At 40.8% G+C, this 15,406-nt stretch overlaps 1 protein-coding gene across 1 annotated transcript in view; it reads right to left on the bottom strand.

The window, feature by feature from the left end:
- Positions 1 to 15,406, bottom strand: part of szt2 (SZT2 subunit of KICSTOR complex) — an 85,042-nt gene that overhangs the window by 36,589 nt on the left and 33,047 nt on the right. The window contains exons 40-49 of the mRNA XM_061031482.1: positions 13,680 to 13,818; positions 13,242 to 13,377; positions 11,099 to 11,219; positions 10,237 to 10,389; positions 9,798 to 9,900; positions 7,400 to 7,514; positions 6,900 to 6,987; positions 3,274 to 3,392; positions 2,854 to 3,018; positions 1,600 to 1,684 (exon numbers count right to left, since the gene is read on the bottom strand). Of these exons, the coding sequence (XP_060887465.1) occupies positions 1,600 to 1,684; positions 2,854 to 3,018; positions 3,274 to 3,392; positions 6,900 to 6,987; positions 7,400 to 7,514; positions 9,798 to 9,900; positions 10,237 to 10,389; positions 11,099 to 11,219; positions 13,242 to 13,377; positions 13,680 to 13,818 (1,224 nt within the window). The remainder of the gene's footprint in view (positions 1 to 1,599; positions 1,685 to 2,853; positions 3,019 to 3,273; positions 3,393 to 6,899; positions 6,988 to 7,399; positions 7,515 to 9,797; positions 9,901 to 10,236; positions 10,390 to 11,098; positions 11,220 to 13,241; positions 13,378 to 13,679; positions 13,819 to 15,406) is intronic.

The following is a 15,406-nucleotide window of genomic DNA, read 5'->3' as shown; positions in this document are numbered from 1 at the left end:
TGTAGGTGTGACCTGTGGTGTAAAAGCGCTTTGAGTAGTCAGAAGACTAGAACATTATATCTATGTTATGTCTTGGTCTTGTCTCGGTCTCGATCCCTAAATGTCTTGGTCTTGACTGACTTGGTCTCGATCCCTAAATGTCCTGGTCTTGACTCAGTCTCGATCCCTAAATGTCCTGGTCTTGACTCAGTCTCTATCCCTTAATGTCTTGGTCTTGACTTAGTCTCTATCTACCCCTAAATATTTTGGTCTTGACTCGATCCCGGAGCACTCTAGTCTAAGGTATGTCTTGGTCTCAGTTAGTGTGGTCTTGACTACAGCACTTGGTACCGGGAGAAAAACAAGAACACTTCTATCCTGTCATAGATTTCATTCAATTCTCAAATGGAGTCTGCTCAATAAAACATTGTTAAGAAAGCTCTGCTGCTTTAATAAAACGTATTCTCATTGAGGAGTGACACCCACTGTCCAAAACCTTTACCAGATCTTCCTGTAAGTCAACTCGACCCTTACTTTATACCGCTTCTTTGCTTCTGCTTTCCACTGCAGCAAGCCAACCAAGAGTAACATCATGCTTTGCAAATGGAAATGTCCAACAGCGGGAAATGTGATTCAAAGCCAAACATAAAGTGAAGAAGACAAAGGGAGTTTGTGTAGAACAGAATCTATTAGTAATTATAAATGAGTGTTTTAATTCAACAAACTCATCATTTACATCCATAATTAGTCGCCCTTTGGTGTTGTTGAATGACATCACAATTATTTAAACAATTTCCACAACAGCTCCTTCATGATCGGGGGAGACCTTGAGGTAACCTCGTGTGTGTTGTTGGTTAGCATAAACGACACGGCCCACATCGCCTTCATCAAGCAGATTATCTTGCGCATGCCAAGTCAAAAACGATGTCCTTGACATGGGACAAAGGGTTCTCGCCATTCCTCTACAACGGCTAAGGAGTCCCAGTTTTGGAAGAAGACCTTTCTCTTGAGAGATGAAACATCAGATGACTGCATACCTAGAGACCCCCCCCCATCCCCCATCCCAAGCTGTCCTATGGGGCTCTAGATTCATGTCAAATTAAGTTTAAAAAATAATGATAAATGGAGAAGTTTACGTTGTCACAACAGTTCCATGTAGTCTCCACATGACAACCAAAAACATCACTTCTTCTGCGAGTGTCAGCCCATGTATCGATTTGTTACTCACTCTCTAAAGAGCAGCACATGTGACTAAACTAAACTATTATCAATATGATGAATATTGAAAATGTACCAGTTTGCACAATATAGTAAAAAAACAGAGTAAGAACCTGATACCATTACAAACATATCTGTGGATGTCTGAATGTAGTGGACTGTAAGTTGAAGAAACTGTAATTCTGTTGTACACTGTATTGTATAACGGCAGTCAGGCTTTCGATCCTATTCTATTCTCACATTAATGTCATTGCTGACTCAAGCTAAAACTAACCACATGTTGTATAGAGGTACAAATAGAGTATTCCACACACTGTTCTGCTGTCTAGCAATGAAATGAAAATCTGAATTTAAACTCTGCTTGATTCATTGTCCTTGTAATGATCAAGTATCTCTACATACCTTTGCCACCTGTCCCTTGGCCTCCAGGCTTATTGTAGAGGAAGATATCACCCTCAGCCAAGTCACTGCTCAAACGAAAGTAGTGCTGCAGAAGAACACAAGACCAAATCAGACCCTGGAAGCCTGGACAACAACAATTAATATTATATCCTAAGTTTTTTGGTTCTTTGTATTACCCCGACTTTTCTCACTGATGCTAAGACATGGAGCAAGTAGGAGTATTTATTTATTTGCACAGTAAGGGAAAAAAACATATTAAACAAATAACAAAATAGACAACATTCAGCAGAGCAAGAGACTAACGTTCCTGGGATTATGTGTGAGTTGTAGTGACCACTAAAGAATACAGAAGCCATCAGGTAATTATATTATTTCAGTGTGTCGCAACAGATACCTACACTGGTACACGGCACAAACCTCACCTGAGGACTTTTTCACCATCATGGGTAAAATATGCAATTTCAAATATGTATTTGTTTTTGGAAGGAACTTGTGACCCCCCAGGGGTTCCCGACCCCCACTTTTGGAACCCCTGTACTAGCCTACAAGTCATTACTACTACATACATGCTCTTCAGCAACATGAACTACATAATTTTAATGAACTGAATGTAGAAGACAAACCTTATTCCTTTCTGCTTCAGGGAAATGTTAAAGGCGACATATTAGGAAAAATCCACTTTTACAGTGTTTCTGAACATATATTTGGGTAACCTGAATGTCTACCCACCAACAAAATGTGAAATAAACCCATCCAGTCCTTAGTTTGTGGTCTGCATAAGTCTTACAACACAGAGAAAAATGCTCAGTTTCAAATTTGCTCTCTTTGTATTGTCACAGTGGGATTCTGGTAAAAAAGAAGAAGAGGAAAACTCCCCTCCCCTGGTATCGACAACCATGGACTCCACCCCAAGCCTAGAACAAAACTTTTGAGAAGGTCCATCATTTTTATTCTCGCTACAGAGGAGTGATATCTACCAGGAAACTCACGGGGGGCTCAATGCATTTAAAGAGACACACACCAAAACAGAGCATTCTGAGAGAGCTGGTTTATACAGGGTCACAAACCTCCTCTGGTGCTTGATTCATGTTATATTTTGACCAAAGCAAAGGACAGATGTTTCATTTAGACCACCGGGGACTGTTTGAAAAGGTGGAAAAGGGGGATAATATGTCCTCTTTAAAAAAAGGCTACAAGCACATTGCGCCAAAGAAATGACACAACACTACCAGAAACAAATCTAAAGGATTGTACCTTGAAGTGATGTGCTGTGTTGCTGTCGGTGTACTTCGGTACATGCAGGAAGATGAGGAGATTCTGTCTGAGGTAGTGAGCCACAGCGGGCAGCCATGGACGACAGTACTGGGGTAGACTGAAGTGCATCACCTCAGTGGCTTGGGATCCAGAGGGCTGGATGAACTAATCAGACAAACATTTGCTGAAAAACTTATCCAAAGCAATTTTCAGTTACATTAGTGCATTAAAGTGTTCTTCAGTTGCCTAAGTGGAAATAAAACCCATAATTCTGGAAGAGTAAGCAATTTGCACACTGCACTGCACAGGTCCATGTCCTCAGAGCTAAAGACGAGCCACACACTAACACGAACATTGCATTCAGAAATCATGACACTACTTATCCCTTATTTATTTTATATTCAAATAAAAGCTAATTACCTCCACATCAGCCGGTGTCAGCTTGCAGTTCCTCACAAGCATGACAGTGATGATGTCCAAGGTTGTCTCATCCAAACGTTTGCGCAGCACCTTCACCAGCTCGTCTGTGATCTCAGGACCTGAACAGAAAAACATCTCGGGGTCACCTCCCTGATGCAAATACACAAACCATCTAACTCGTGCACTAAAATCCTGATTTAAAGCTCCGCACGCACTTTTTTATTTCATGTGTAAATGTCCATAAGAGGATATGTTTGTGGTCTTAAAACCAAATGCATTTTACTTTCCTCTCTCATGCTCTTCCTGGAGCTCTAGCAAGAACATCTGATTTGTTTTGCTAAGTAGTGTCTTAAGTAGAAACCTGCAGTGTATTTGGCCTGACTGAGAAAGCAGTGAGCACTGAAAGGAGTTGTACCATCAGTCAATCTTTGAGTAAACTAGCCTCATCCATTTCAACTCAAACACTATCCACTGAAAACATCACGAGATAAAGCTCTGGAGAAAGTTCAGAAAGAGAACTTAGGTGAAAGGTTAAAGGGTTAAACTAGTTAGATATAAAGATAACAAGAAACAAAGAACTACTATTAGATATATTAGATGTGTTTTTCTTAAAAAGCAACAGAACACTGTGGTCTATTTCAAAAAATAGAGACAGAAAAGTCAGCACACTAAATGTCCTTCAAAGTATGTTTATCTGGGGGTCGCTGGTGCTCTAGCAGATAAACACACTTTGAAGGACATTTAGTGTGCTGACTTTTTGTCTCTCCTTTAGTCTTGTTGCGGTCTTGCACTTAAAATACGGTGGTGTGTGACTTTTTTGCAGTTTTGTGTTTCAAAAAATAAACATGCATGAAAAAAGCATTAAGAAAACCCATTGAGCTCAAAGACCAGAGGGCGGAGCCAACAGACACAGATTTTTATGATCATCTGGTGAAGAGCTGACATAACCCCAGCTGGTCTTAGATAATACACCCAGAACAACAGTGCCATCAAGCCATCCAAAGGAGTAACAGCAGCCGTGTCAATAAATAATAAATAAATAAATCAGTACTACTTTTATGCAATGCCCACATATATATTTGTATAGAAAAAGGTTTTAGCGGAGTGCTGTTAGCCTTGGGGTTAGAACAAAGTCTGTAGTCCTCCAAGCGGGCGGTTTGTATCCGACCTGTGGCTCCTTTAACGCATGTCATTTCCCACTCTCTCTCCCTCCCTGATTTCTGGCCTATCTCTAAATAAAGGCCAAAAAATAAACATTAAAAGAAAAAGAAAAGGGTTTCTGGGGGTCCTGCTGAACTATCACAGTTACCTATACCTAACCCATAATAAGCATCCTGAAGTAGGAACGACATCACAAAGAAATCGGCCACTACAGCCTCAACAAAAGAGATTTTATCAATGCAAAAATAAAAGTGAATTGCACTTAAACCACTATAACAAAAGTTTAACCTGAGACAAAAGATGAGAGTGTATGCAGAGTGAAACACCAGCACACATAACTACTAATGACTTAACTATGATGAAGGGCATATCAGAATCAGAAATACTTTATTATACTCTAAAAGTATTATACTGTTGGATCTTACTTGAACATCACAATCAGGTTTTGGAAAAGTAGGTTATTGGCTGGCTGTTTATCGACTTCTTGTCTCCATGCTGTCAGCGGAGTGGAGCAGCATCATTCACAAACATTATTCGTTCCACTGAGAAGTGTTGAGTGCTGCTGGAAGCCTTTTCTTTGTGTCAACATCAATCAAGCTCAATAACGCCCTCATTCCCATAAAATCACATCATGATTAACCGAACACATGGAGATTTTCTGAGAGCAGCTCTGCAGTTAATGCATGATCTGCCTCATAATCTAACGAAAGGAACAAATGTAAAGTTTTAAAGGTCCAATCAGTAAGATATCTACTGACGGAAATGATGAAGTGACCTTACTATATGATCAGACATTAAGGAAACATGCTATGTTGAAGTGCTGGCTTCTCTGACAACAATGCAGCAGCCAGTATGTCCTCCTTCAAAGTTTAGATTCTGGTCCTGAATGCTCTGGATTTGTTTGGACCAGAGAAGGTAGGCGTTTTTTAAGGTGCCCCCACACAGCTGTTTTGATGCCCCTCGGTTTGTCAGATATGAGAGCAGTTATCAGGTCAAACCAACAGGTGTTGCAGCGATGGAAGTGGGCAAGAGAACTGGTTCAGATAGAAGTGATTGTACCCGACCTAAAAGGCCTCTGCATGTTTCTAATAAGCTCCACGAGCAGAAACGTGCTCAATCTAGGATCAATACTGGAGATGCTTTTGACAAATGGAGAGAGGTTAGAACACAGAAAGGTTTACAGACCGATGCAGAGCTGGATAAACACTGAAGCTTCAGTGTCCACCACATGGCATCTACTCTAGAGAGGAGGGGGGCGGAGGGAGACAGCTCTCTACGATGTTTTGAATTTGGACTGCAGTACCCATTTTAAACACAAGAGGTGACGAATCACTGAAGCTTATTTAACTTACATTTCTCTTTTCTTTTTAAACGCACTTAGTCATGCATATATAACATTTTATAGAAACAATAAGAGCTAATACATCTACTAATTCCTTGCAAAGAACAAAACAGACTAGTAATCAAATCTTTAACAGAAATATGTTTATGTTGTGAAGTATTTGGTCTTTGTGCATGTTGTTGTATCGGCAGCTCAGGTTTAAAATCCTTCAGGGCAGTTTTTGTCATGTTTTCACTTCATTGATATTTAAAATCAACCAGCGGGCCACAATGAGTGAGGAGGGGGCCTTATGTGGCCTCCAGGCTGCCACTTTCCCATCTCTGCTGTAATGCATCTGCCAACGAATTAACTTAAAATATGGAATGACTCAGAGAACTTAATATACCTGTTACGTGACTCCACTCCCAAATATTTCCCAATGAGTGAAAAAGGAAGTTTTGTCAGATTTAAGATTTCAAACCATGGAGACTAGTTTAACAACTCCAATGTGCTGCTTTCAGGTCCCCTCAACAAGTCCATCCATCCATTATCTTTACTGATTCTCCTGTTTGGGGTCGCGAGGGGCTGGAGCCGACCCCAGCTGTCATTGGGCGAGGGGCGGGGTTACACCCTGGACTGTTCGCCAGTTTCCTGTTTACACCAAGCGGTCTGGTTCAGTTCAGTTCGGTACGGTACCCATTTATTGGGAATGGTCAATGGTACCAAAATAATGGATCCTTATCGTCCTACTTTTTTGGTTCCCTTCTGTTGGGGTGCCAAGGGTACCGATCTGACCCTAAAGGGTCCCTTGTTTAATGTGTCCCGTTCTTCTTCATCGTTTAACTAAATTAATAGCGGGCTACACTGTGTTGGGCTGCTATGATGATGTCACACTCTTAAATAGCTGACGCGGCTATCTCCATCTGGCTTACACTCCCCTTACAAAATGAGGATACGGTTGCCGGTGGAAACGCAAGCAAGATCAAGGTTTACCGTACCAAACTGTACTGAACCAAACCGGACTGCTTAGTGGAAGAGGGGCTTTAGGGACAGACAACCAGCCACACCTTGAATTTGATAAAACCTCCTGATTTTATCATTCAGAAAGTTTGTTTATATGCACTCCTTTATATGTCATTCTTACCTGCATTTCCTACTCCATGCACGAGGAGCAGGATGTGCTTGTCTACTTGTCCCACCGGTCGAGAGCCGTCAAGAGAAGACCGAGAGCCCTGAGGAAAGGGAGACATGAATCGTCAGCATCTTTACAACAAACTATCCATAAACGTATTGAATAATTAGAATGATTGGTTTTCACTTCAGCGTATCAGATCAGCTGCAGAAGAGCACACGGGTTAGAACTTCATTCATAAATCCAAAACTTTCCTGCAGTTCTTTTGTAACTTTGGTTACAGACAACATCTTAATGGTCCCAAATGTTAGACAAATGACATCAAAAGCCATTTTAGCAGATTCGCCCTCATGAACATGCTGCTCTGTATCATCAATGTATGAGTGATGGTTGTCACGACATCTAAGAAATGTTTCATTCCTCCTCACTGAATCGAGAGTTCGTGTAAACACTTCTACCTTCAGCAGGATTTGTTTCAGTAAAGATGGTGGTAAACTGCTTTGTGTACTTACCATCAGATCCTCAGAATATAAAGGCTCTTGACTCCTGGCAAGTCCAATGGAGCGAGCCACGTGGAGGTTTCCATCCACATCGGAGTATTTCCCTGTTAGTGATGTTTCACAAAGTCTGCAGAAGTAAACACAAGAAGCATGAACAAAGGTTGAAGCATTGTGCACAGAGCCGGTAATTGTCATGTTCCTCTGATATTTTGGGACCAACATACACAACAGTATAACCTTTCGTAAATATCAATGTCATACACTGATCATCCTTTCCTTTCAGAGAACATTGTGCCTCTTAAATGTACCAATGTTTGAAGAGAGTGTTGGAAAGTCTGTTCCAAAGAATAAATTACAGTCATTAAATAGCTCTGAGAAAAGAAACCCCCTAGACAGGTGATATCTTCTATACATAAATAATTAAACTAATACATGTTTCATGTTTGCTCAAGGTACAACATAACAATAACAATAATAATAATAATAATAATAATACAATTTATTTATAACTCACTTTACATTTAAACGAAAATCTCACAGTGCTACAATAAGATTAAAACCATAAAAACAGTAGCAATAGTCAGACAGGTAAAATCAGGCAGAGTTAAAACCTAAGCATAAAACAAGCTATAAAAGCAGTGGTTTAAGGGAAAAGGTTTTTAGGAGAGTTTTCAGGTCCTTTTTGAAGGAGTCCACTGTCTGTGGGGCCCTCAGATTTGCAGTTGGTGGCTGCAAATCGGAGGTGTCTTGCGGGTTTGTGGGAAGAGCAGTTCTTTAAGGTATGGAGGGGCATTTCCATATATGCATTGATGGATGAGTAATGAGATTTTATATTCGATCCTGGGTGGGAGGGGAAGCCAGTGTAGTGAGTGCAGGATGGGGGTAATGTGCACGTGTTGTCGCACTCTCATCAGGATCCTGGCAGTCGACTTTCTCAGCTTAACAAGAAGGCCATCTGAACAAACCTCAGGTGCTACAGGTGCATACATGTGCACAGGTACTGATCATTTCTGATGTTGTGGGATTGCTTTAGGGGATAAAACTTCAACCAGAGCATCAACAGATTTCAACAGTGAGCTGTGTGCTCTACGTGGGGGGAAAGTGGAAGGAGAGAATTTATATGAGACGGCCTGAGCCGCCACAATGCGCCAGCCTGAGGGCCACTCTTAAAGGAAATGAGAGATGAATCGTGTTATTCCAAAACACACCTATTTGATCAAAAGACTTTATTCGACCTCTGTGCGCCCCTTCGCCTCGGTTAGCGCTAAGATTGTGGCCGCTTAGGTAGAAAAAAGTAGTTGGACACCATTAATCAGTCACACCAACACATTCACACACTGATGGTAGAGGCTGTTATGTAAAGGGTCCATTAGCATTAACTAACCCCATTCATTCACATTCACATGCAGCAGCAGGGAGCTATTTGGGGTACGGTGTCACAAGGACACTTAGACATTTGGCTGTAGGATTGAACCCCCAACCTCCTAGTTGAGAGACGACCGACTCTACCTCTGCGCCACAGCTGCCCAAATTAACAGAGCAGAGAGGATAGATTATTTTTACACTGGTGACAAGCGGATGCTTGGACGTCAATGCACACGCATTGCATGTTGGAGCTGTTTAAATGAGACAGCATCAATCTGTTGTAGGGGACGTCTTAAGTGGGATGCCAAGGGTGAATTAATCCGAGTGAAGCGTCAGTAACAGCCACCAACTCTGTTTGAGGAGCGTTACATTCTGGAGGTGTGAAGTGTCAGTTTTGCTGCTGCATTCACTTGTGCTCATAAATTGCTCTAGAACCTTTTCCACCAGCCACAAGCATCTGGATGTGCAAGGGGTGGTTTTAGTCACCCTATGCCACCCTGGCACACGTGACCCGGTCACAACAATGGAAAAGGTCTGACTTGCTGTGAGTGGCGTCACTCTGAAGGAAGTGTTATAAACATGTTATAGACTCTAATATATTAAACAGACTAAAAAAAACATCACACCTATTCCAAAAAGGGAAAAAAGTTTAAACATGCTTATAAGTGGATAGCTGAAATGATCAGTCATTGCATGGAGATGAAGATCTCATGGCCATGAGTCATTATCTTTTGGCCACTGGTAGAATGACCACACATTACTATTCAGTGACCACAGGATAATATTGGTAAGACACTTTTGTTTTTCCCCTCCAATCTCACAGTTATACATGTTTATAGAAGGTCTACCACCTGGCCCAGTGAATCATTTAAGATCTGCAGTGCTGTGTCATTTTAGATTACATGTTCGAGTTAAGTGTATTTTGAAAAAGGTGGTAACATTTCTGTAAAGCCTTTCTGAATAAAAAAAAGGATCATCATGAAATACTGAAAGAGTAAAAAGAAAGGAAAAAGCTAAATTTGAATGAAGTATGAGAAGATCTTACCTGAGGTAGAAGACTGATTTAGTCGTCCGCTCCTGGTACACAAACATGTTCTTTCGGTTGACGACACAGAAAGAGTTCAGCACAGAGCGCAGGGCCTGAATCGCTAACATGAGGAGGCAAAAATATATAGCAATGTTTAGCATGTTTGAAAGACAAAACTACATAGAAACACCACTTTAAAAGAGAATCAAACTAGGCCCCACCTGCTAATTTATTTATTAAATATTTGTTTCAGGGTAGTAAACAACCAACTTCTAGAAAATTACTAATTTTCCTAACTCGTCCGGTTGGGGCGTAAATCAATGAGCGGTGTATCTACACAATACCACGTCCTAATGTGTACCACTCACCCCTGGATACCCCCATGTTTGGTCCCCTCTTGAGTACCACTCACCCCTGGATACCCCCCATGTTTGGTCCCCTCTTGAGTACCACTCACCCCTGGATACCCCCATGTTTGGTCCAATCTTGAGGCGAGGGTGAATGTGGATAATTGTGCTCGACACAACGTCACAGGAGAAGTGTCCAGGGATGAACTGCATGGTAGCTGCCAGGTAGTCTCTTGCCGGATAGCTTTCCTCCGTGTTGTAATCTATGTGGACAGGGTAGATAATGAATGTGTGAAGGAAGCTTTAAACAACTGCACAGAAATTACATCCCAGTACCACACAAGGCCCTGTGTCCACCTAGCATTTTTTTTACGGGCAGAAAAGCGCTGGCTGTTTGCTCTGGAGCTCCTGGAGAAAGCGCTTGTGCGCTGAGAATAAAAGCGCTGTACTTGTTGTCTCTAGAGACTTGTTGTCTCTATGACAACAGTCTTTTAAAAACGGCCGCTGTTTAACTGACACTGCTCCGTTTCTTTTTCTGTATGTTTAATATTTGAGATCGTTTGTACCCCTTCACTATGAGCATCAAACGGAGGATGCTTGCCCTCCGACTTTGTCTGGACACGGAGCGAAGGGGTGAGGGTACAGGGCACGATCCATGGGAGACAGAAATATAGGGAATATCTTACATTTTGAGCGCTGTTGACGTCACCTGCGCTCTTTTAAAAAGTTAAAAGATTTTCAAATGAAGTACTCGGAGCAGCCGCACAAAAGTGGTGGAGCGCTCAGAAAATAAGACAACACTTTTAGGCACTTAGGCATAAGGCACTTTTTCTGCCTCTGGTCGCCCCCTGCTGCAAACGTTCTCACCTCATTGAAAACAACTGAAAAAAGTGGCGCCCAGAATAAAACGCTAGGTGGACACAGAGCCTGAGAGAAGAAACTAAAAAGTCTGTTCATCTCCTGCTGACGTACCATCTGAAGTGTTGAGCCTCTGCCTGTAGATAGACTCCGTCTTCCAGATGTCCTCTTCACTCTCAGCCACCAGTAGAGAGTTACACACATGACTGTCATGAAGGTCTTGCAGCAGCATTCGCTAAAAAATACACAAATGTAACTTTTTAACAGCATTTGGAATTGATTGGAACCTTTTTGTCCTCTGTGTTGATGTACGTTTGCTAACTTCTTTGTTAATGAATTCAAACCAAATCATGTTTTGCACTCAAAGTTTGAACTCTGTCAGGGTTCTAATTGATCCTGAAATAAAAGGTTATGTCCTTCATGACACTCAGCCTCACATCTATTACCATTAATGGAAATATTAGTGAATCTTAGAGCTACAAAGGAGTATAAGGGGTACATTAAGGGCAATACATTTATGAGAATAAAGTCGTAAGAGAAGAAGGTCATACATTTCCGTGAAAATAAGGTCAAAGATTTACGAGAATCAAATAAAAAAATGTACGAGATTAAAGTCGTTATTTTAGTCAATAGTTATATCGGTCGAGCAGCAGCCATCGGAGCATCTTGTGAAGTTATACTTCAGTTAAGGTTTCTTAAATCAGGAAATACTTTCTTGTGTCATCTGTAACAGAGGCTGAGTATGAACTCTCTGTGGAATGACCTGCTTTAAGGTCTCTAAATATTTGATAGTAGTGTTGGGGCTTTACTTGTGCAGATATGAAACTACACATTATTTAGGCCCATCAGCATCACAGAGTCATCAGTATCAGGACCCTGAAAAGATACTGCAAGAAACTGGGGCTTATCCGGAGACAGAACCACAATGACAAAGAGGAAACCGTCTCTTTATCTCTTTTTCAGAATAATATTTTAACCATAGCCTCATTTAATATCAAATCTAATATTATAAATTAACGACTTTAATCTCGTAAATGTGTGAATCTAATCTCTAAATGTTAGATTTTTTTTCTCTGTAACTTGGCCCTAAGACTCCATCTGCTCAACCTTAACTTCCATAAGTTATAAACATAATCCGTCCTCCCTGTTTCATCATCATTACAGATACTCACGTTACTTTAAGACTGATCAGTCTATTATCAAACTTTATTGTTACTGCTAATACTACCCGTACTTTTACTATTTTTACCTTGTAGCTATAAATATATTTTATTTATTGTTGTTTTTGTTGTTTGTCCCTATCCTTCTTCCAGCCTCTTCCTCTATCCCATTTTTCAAGCCCAACACCTGAGTCTGTATCTGCTCGTGTTTTTCGTCTCCACTGTAACTTTGCTAAATGTTGCTCAGTGCTCATGATGGATTAACGTTGGGTCTTTGTAGATAATATAACAAAGAGTAAGCTCTTTTAGGGGCGGCTGTGGATCAGTGTGGTAGAGTTGGTCGCCTCTTAATCGGAAGGTTGGGGTTTGATCCCCAGCTCCTGCAGCAACGTGTCCGATGTTTCCTCGGGCAAGACATTTAACCCCAAGTTTTTCCCTGCTTCATGGGCGGCTTAAGAATGTGTGTGAATTGTATGAGTTACTTCTGATGGTCTCTTTATATAGAAACCTCTACCATCAGTGTGTGAATGTGTAGGTGTGACCTGAGGTGTAAAAAGCACGTTGAGTAGTCAGAAGAATATCAAAAGTCAGATATTGTAATGAACATTTTTAGTTGTGGCTCTGACTCACAGCTGAGTGAGACTCACTGACGTCTCAAATGGTCTCAGTGGTGTTTGTTCTTTGTTGACCTGTTGTTTATTCAGATTGTTGATAAAGTGTGTTGTGTGTATGAACTGACCCGGTGGGGAGATGAGTTTCCCTGCTGGGGCTTAATAAAGTTTTCTAATACCTGCTCTTTTGTAACATGATATAGTTAAGGGTAAGCTCTTCTACCTGCTCTTTTATAAAGTTTCTTCAGATAACATTTATGAATTGGCGCTAAACAAATAAAGATTGATTGATTACGGGACAGATGCTTAAATCTAACCTTAAAACTCTGAACCCAAAGGGACACAGATATCAGCTGATGGTACTGTGTGTTAATGTGCAGTATATTTTGTAGTGATTTTTGGTATTTTGAGTGTTTATTCTAACTTCCACAAGAGGACGCTGTTAATGAACCCGTTCAAGAAAACAAACTGTGGCGTTGTAGTCACCTGATTGACTACTCTGCAGATTTCACCGATCTTCCTGACCACCATTTGATGCAGCTGTAAATATTCAGGTAGCTCCATATCGTCTTCTTTATTTTCCATCTCCTTTGCCATGTCGTCTTTTCCTTCCGTGAAGCACCTGAAACAACGAGACACGTGCTAAGAAATGATCCAGTCACACGTTTTATACGGGCATCTGAGAATCTTTGGAAGTGTGCTTAAAGTCTGGAGGAAATTCACAAGTTTAGTGAACACACTCTCACTAAGGTGTAAACACTTCCTGGGTGAATATCATACTATCAGTATAGATTATGTCATAGAAGTAAAAGGCTTTTATCAATGTACTGGGAGATATTTCTGTTTTTATCTAAGCCTTTAAATGTCTGTGGCCTACAGACTACTACTTTATCATATGTAAAATAACAGAGAAACATGTCTGACCTGGAGTGGGAGTAGACCTTCACTCTGTCCTGGTGAATGTTAACGATGAGCCAGAAGTCAGGCATCAGTGGAGACTTACACTCATGTTCATCCAGGGTGGGGCTCTCACATTCAGAATCACTGCTGCCACCATCGTATCCTTCAAACACACAGAGGCACCACTTTAGGAGAATTATGATGTCATCCTTTATTATGTTATTTTAGACTTGTGCCACAAGTTTTAATATCATGAGTAAAAAAACAGCTCCACATCTCTGGAGCCGGGTTTTTAAAATCTGAGTGACGGTAACTTTCTTACAGAATATAATATAGATTTGTACAAAGTGATGCAGCTCACTCATCCCTTCTGGGCCTCCATACATGTGTGGTGGTGACTGTGTCTGCAGAGACCCTGTCCTCTGACTGGATTGTCATTTTTTGGTTTGTTTTAATTGACTCAGGTCGTTTCTAGTAGGGAAGCTGGTGTGTTTCCTCCAGAGCAGAGTGAGTCAAATAGAGCCGCAGAAATCTGCTGTGATTCATGTTCTTGTAGCCCCGCCCCTAATGTTACGGTTTGAACGGCTGTTAAAAGAAGAAATTTAACCTGAACTAAGAAAAAGAAGAGTTGTGAAAACTAAGAGGCTGAACAACTAGTCGGGAGCTATATAAGCTCAAGTCCATTCACCATTTGTATATCTGTATCTTGTTTCAGTAAACAGAGTTTGCATGTCAAAAATGACCATTTGTCACAACTGCTTCATTCTACCTTATATTTGGTAACCTGAGTGTCTACCGACCCACAAGATGTGAAATAAACCCATCCAGACCTTTGTTTGTGGTCTGCACAAGTCTTACAACACAGAGAAAAATGCTCTGTTTCAAATTTGCTCTCTTTGGCCCTCACTTATCAAACGTATGTACGGCAGAAAAATGGGTGTACAGTCATTTCAACGCAAAGTTCGGCACTTATCAATTTGGACGTGAGCGGAGGATACACTCAAATCTCACGCCAGGTCTCAGTTCTTGTATGCACATTTTCAACTCAGTGTGTACTTGCAGTGCAGCGAATCTGTCTCTGTCGGAGAATAATTAGATCATACTATAACAGTGCTTGTTAAGACGGATAGATAGAGGTTCACAGATTTACTGTTAGATAAGATATCTCAAATGTATTTTATATTACGCTTCACCTCAAACGATCTCTGTAGGCTACATTGCTTTTTAAATAACGTGGAGCAGTGCGAGCTGTCAGGTGATTTCTTTAGTTGTGTGTTTTATTTGATGAATATTTGTTTGTTTAATCGATTTACTTTAAAGATTAAAGATAAGAGAGGCTGCTTTCAGTAAATACATGTTAAACGTTCAGCGCACAGGAATATTACTGCAGAAAATACTGAGACAAATTAAAACAGAAAAACTAAAAACAGTTACTTTAAAAGGACAGAAAACTTCCAGAGGATACTAAATACAACTTTTAGCCTCTGAAATATGAAATATTTAGGAATACAGAACATCAACATTAGATCATAACTAATCGGTTTGTCCGGAGATTTAAATAATAAATGCGCTGATGTGCCACATGCGTAATTGCGCACAGCAGACGCACATAGGCCAGAGACTACATGTGACATAATAATGAATAAAGAAATCTGGAGGCTGTAAAACGGAGTCAGGAACTTCTTTTATGTAAGAGTTAAATTATTATGTTTGGAAAGAAGGCTAATCGGATGAGAAGTGCACATTGCACA

This window comes from Labrus mixtus, chromosome 3, assembly GCF_963584025.1.
Source record: "Labrus mixtus chromosome 3, fLabMix1.1, whole genome shotgun sequence".
NCBI classification, from domain to species: domain Eukaryota; kingdom Metazoa; phylum Chordata; class Actinopteri; order Labriformes; family Labridae; genus Labrus; species Labrus mixtus.
Note: the sequence above shows the minus strand (reverse complement) of the source record. Positions and strands in the feature narration are given on the sequence as shown.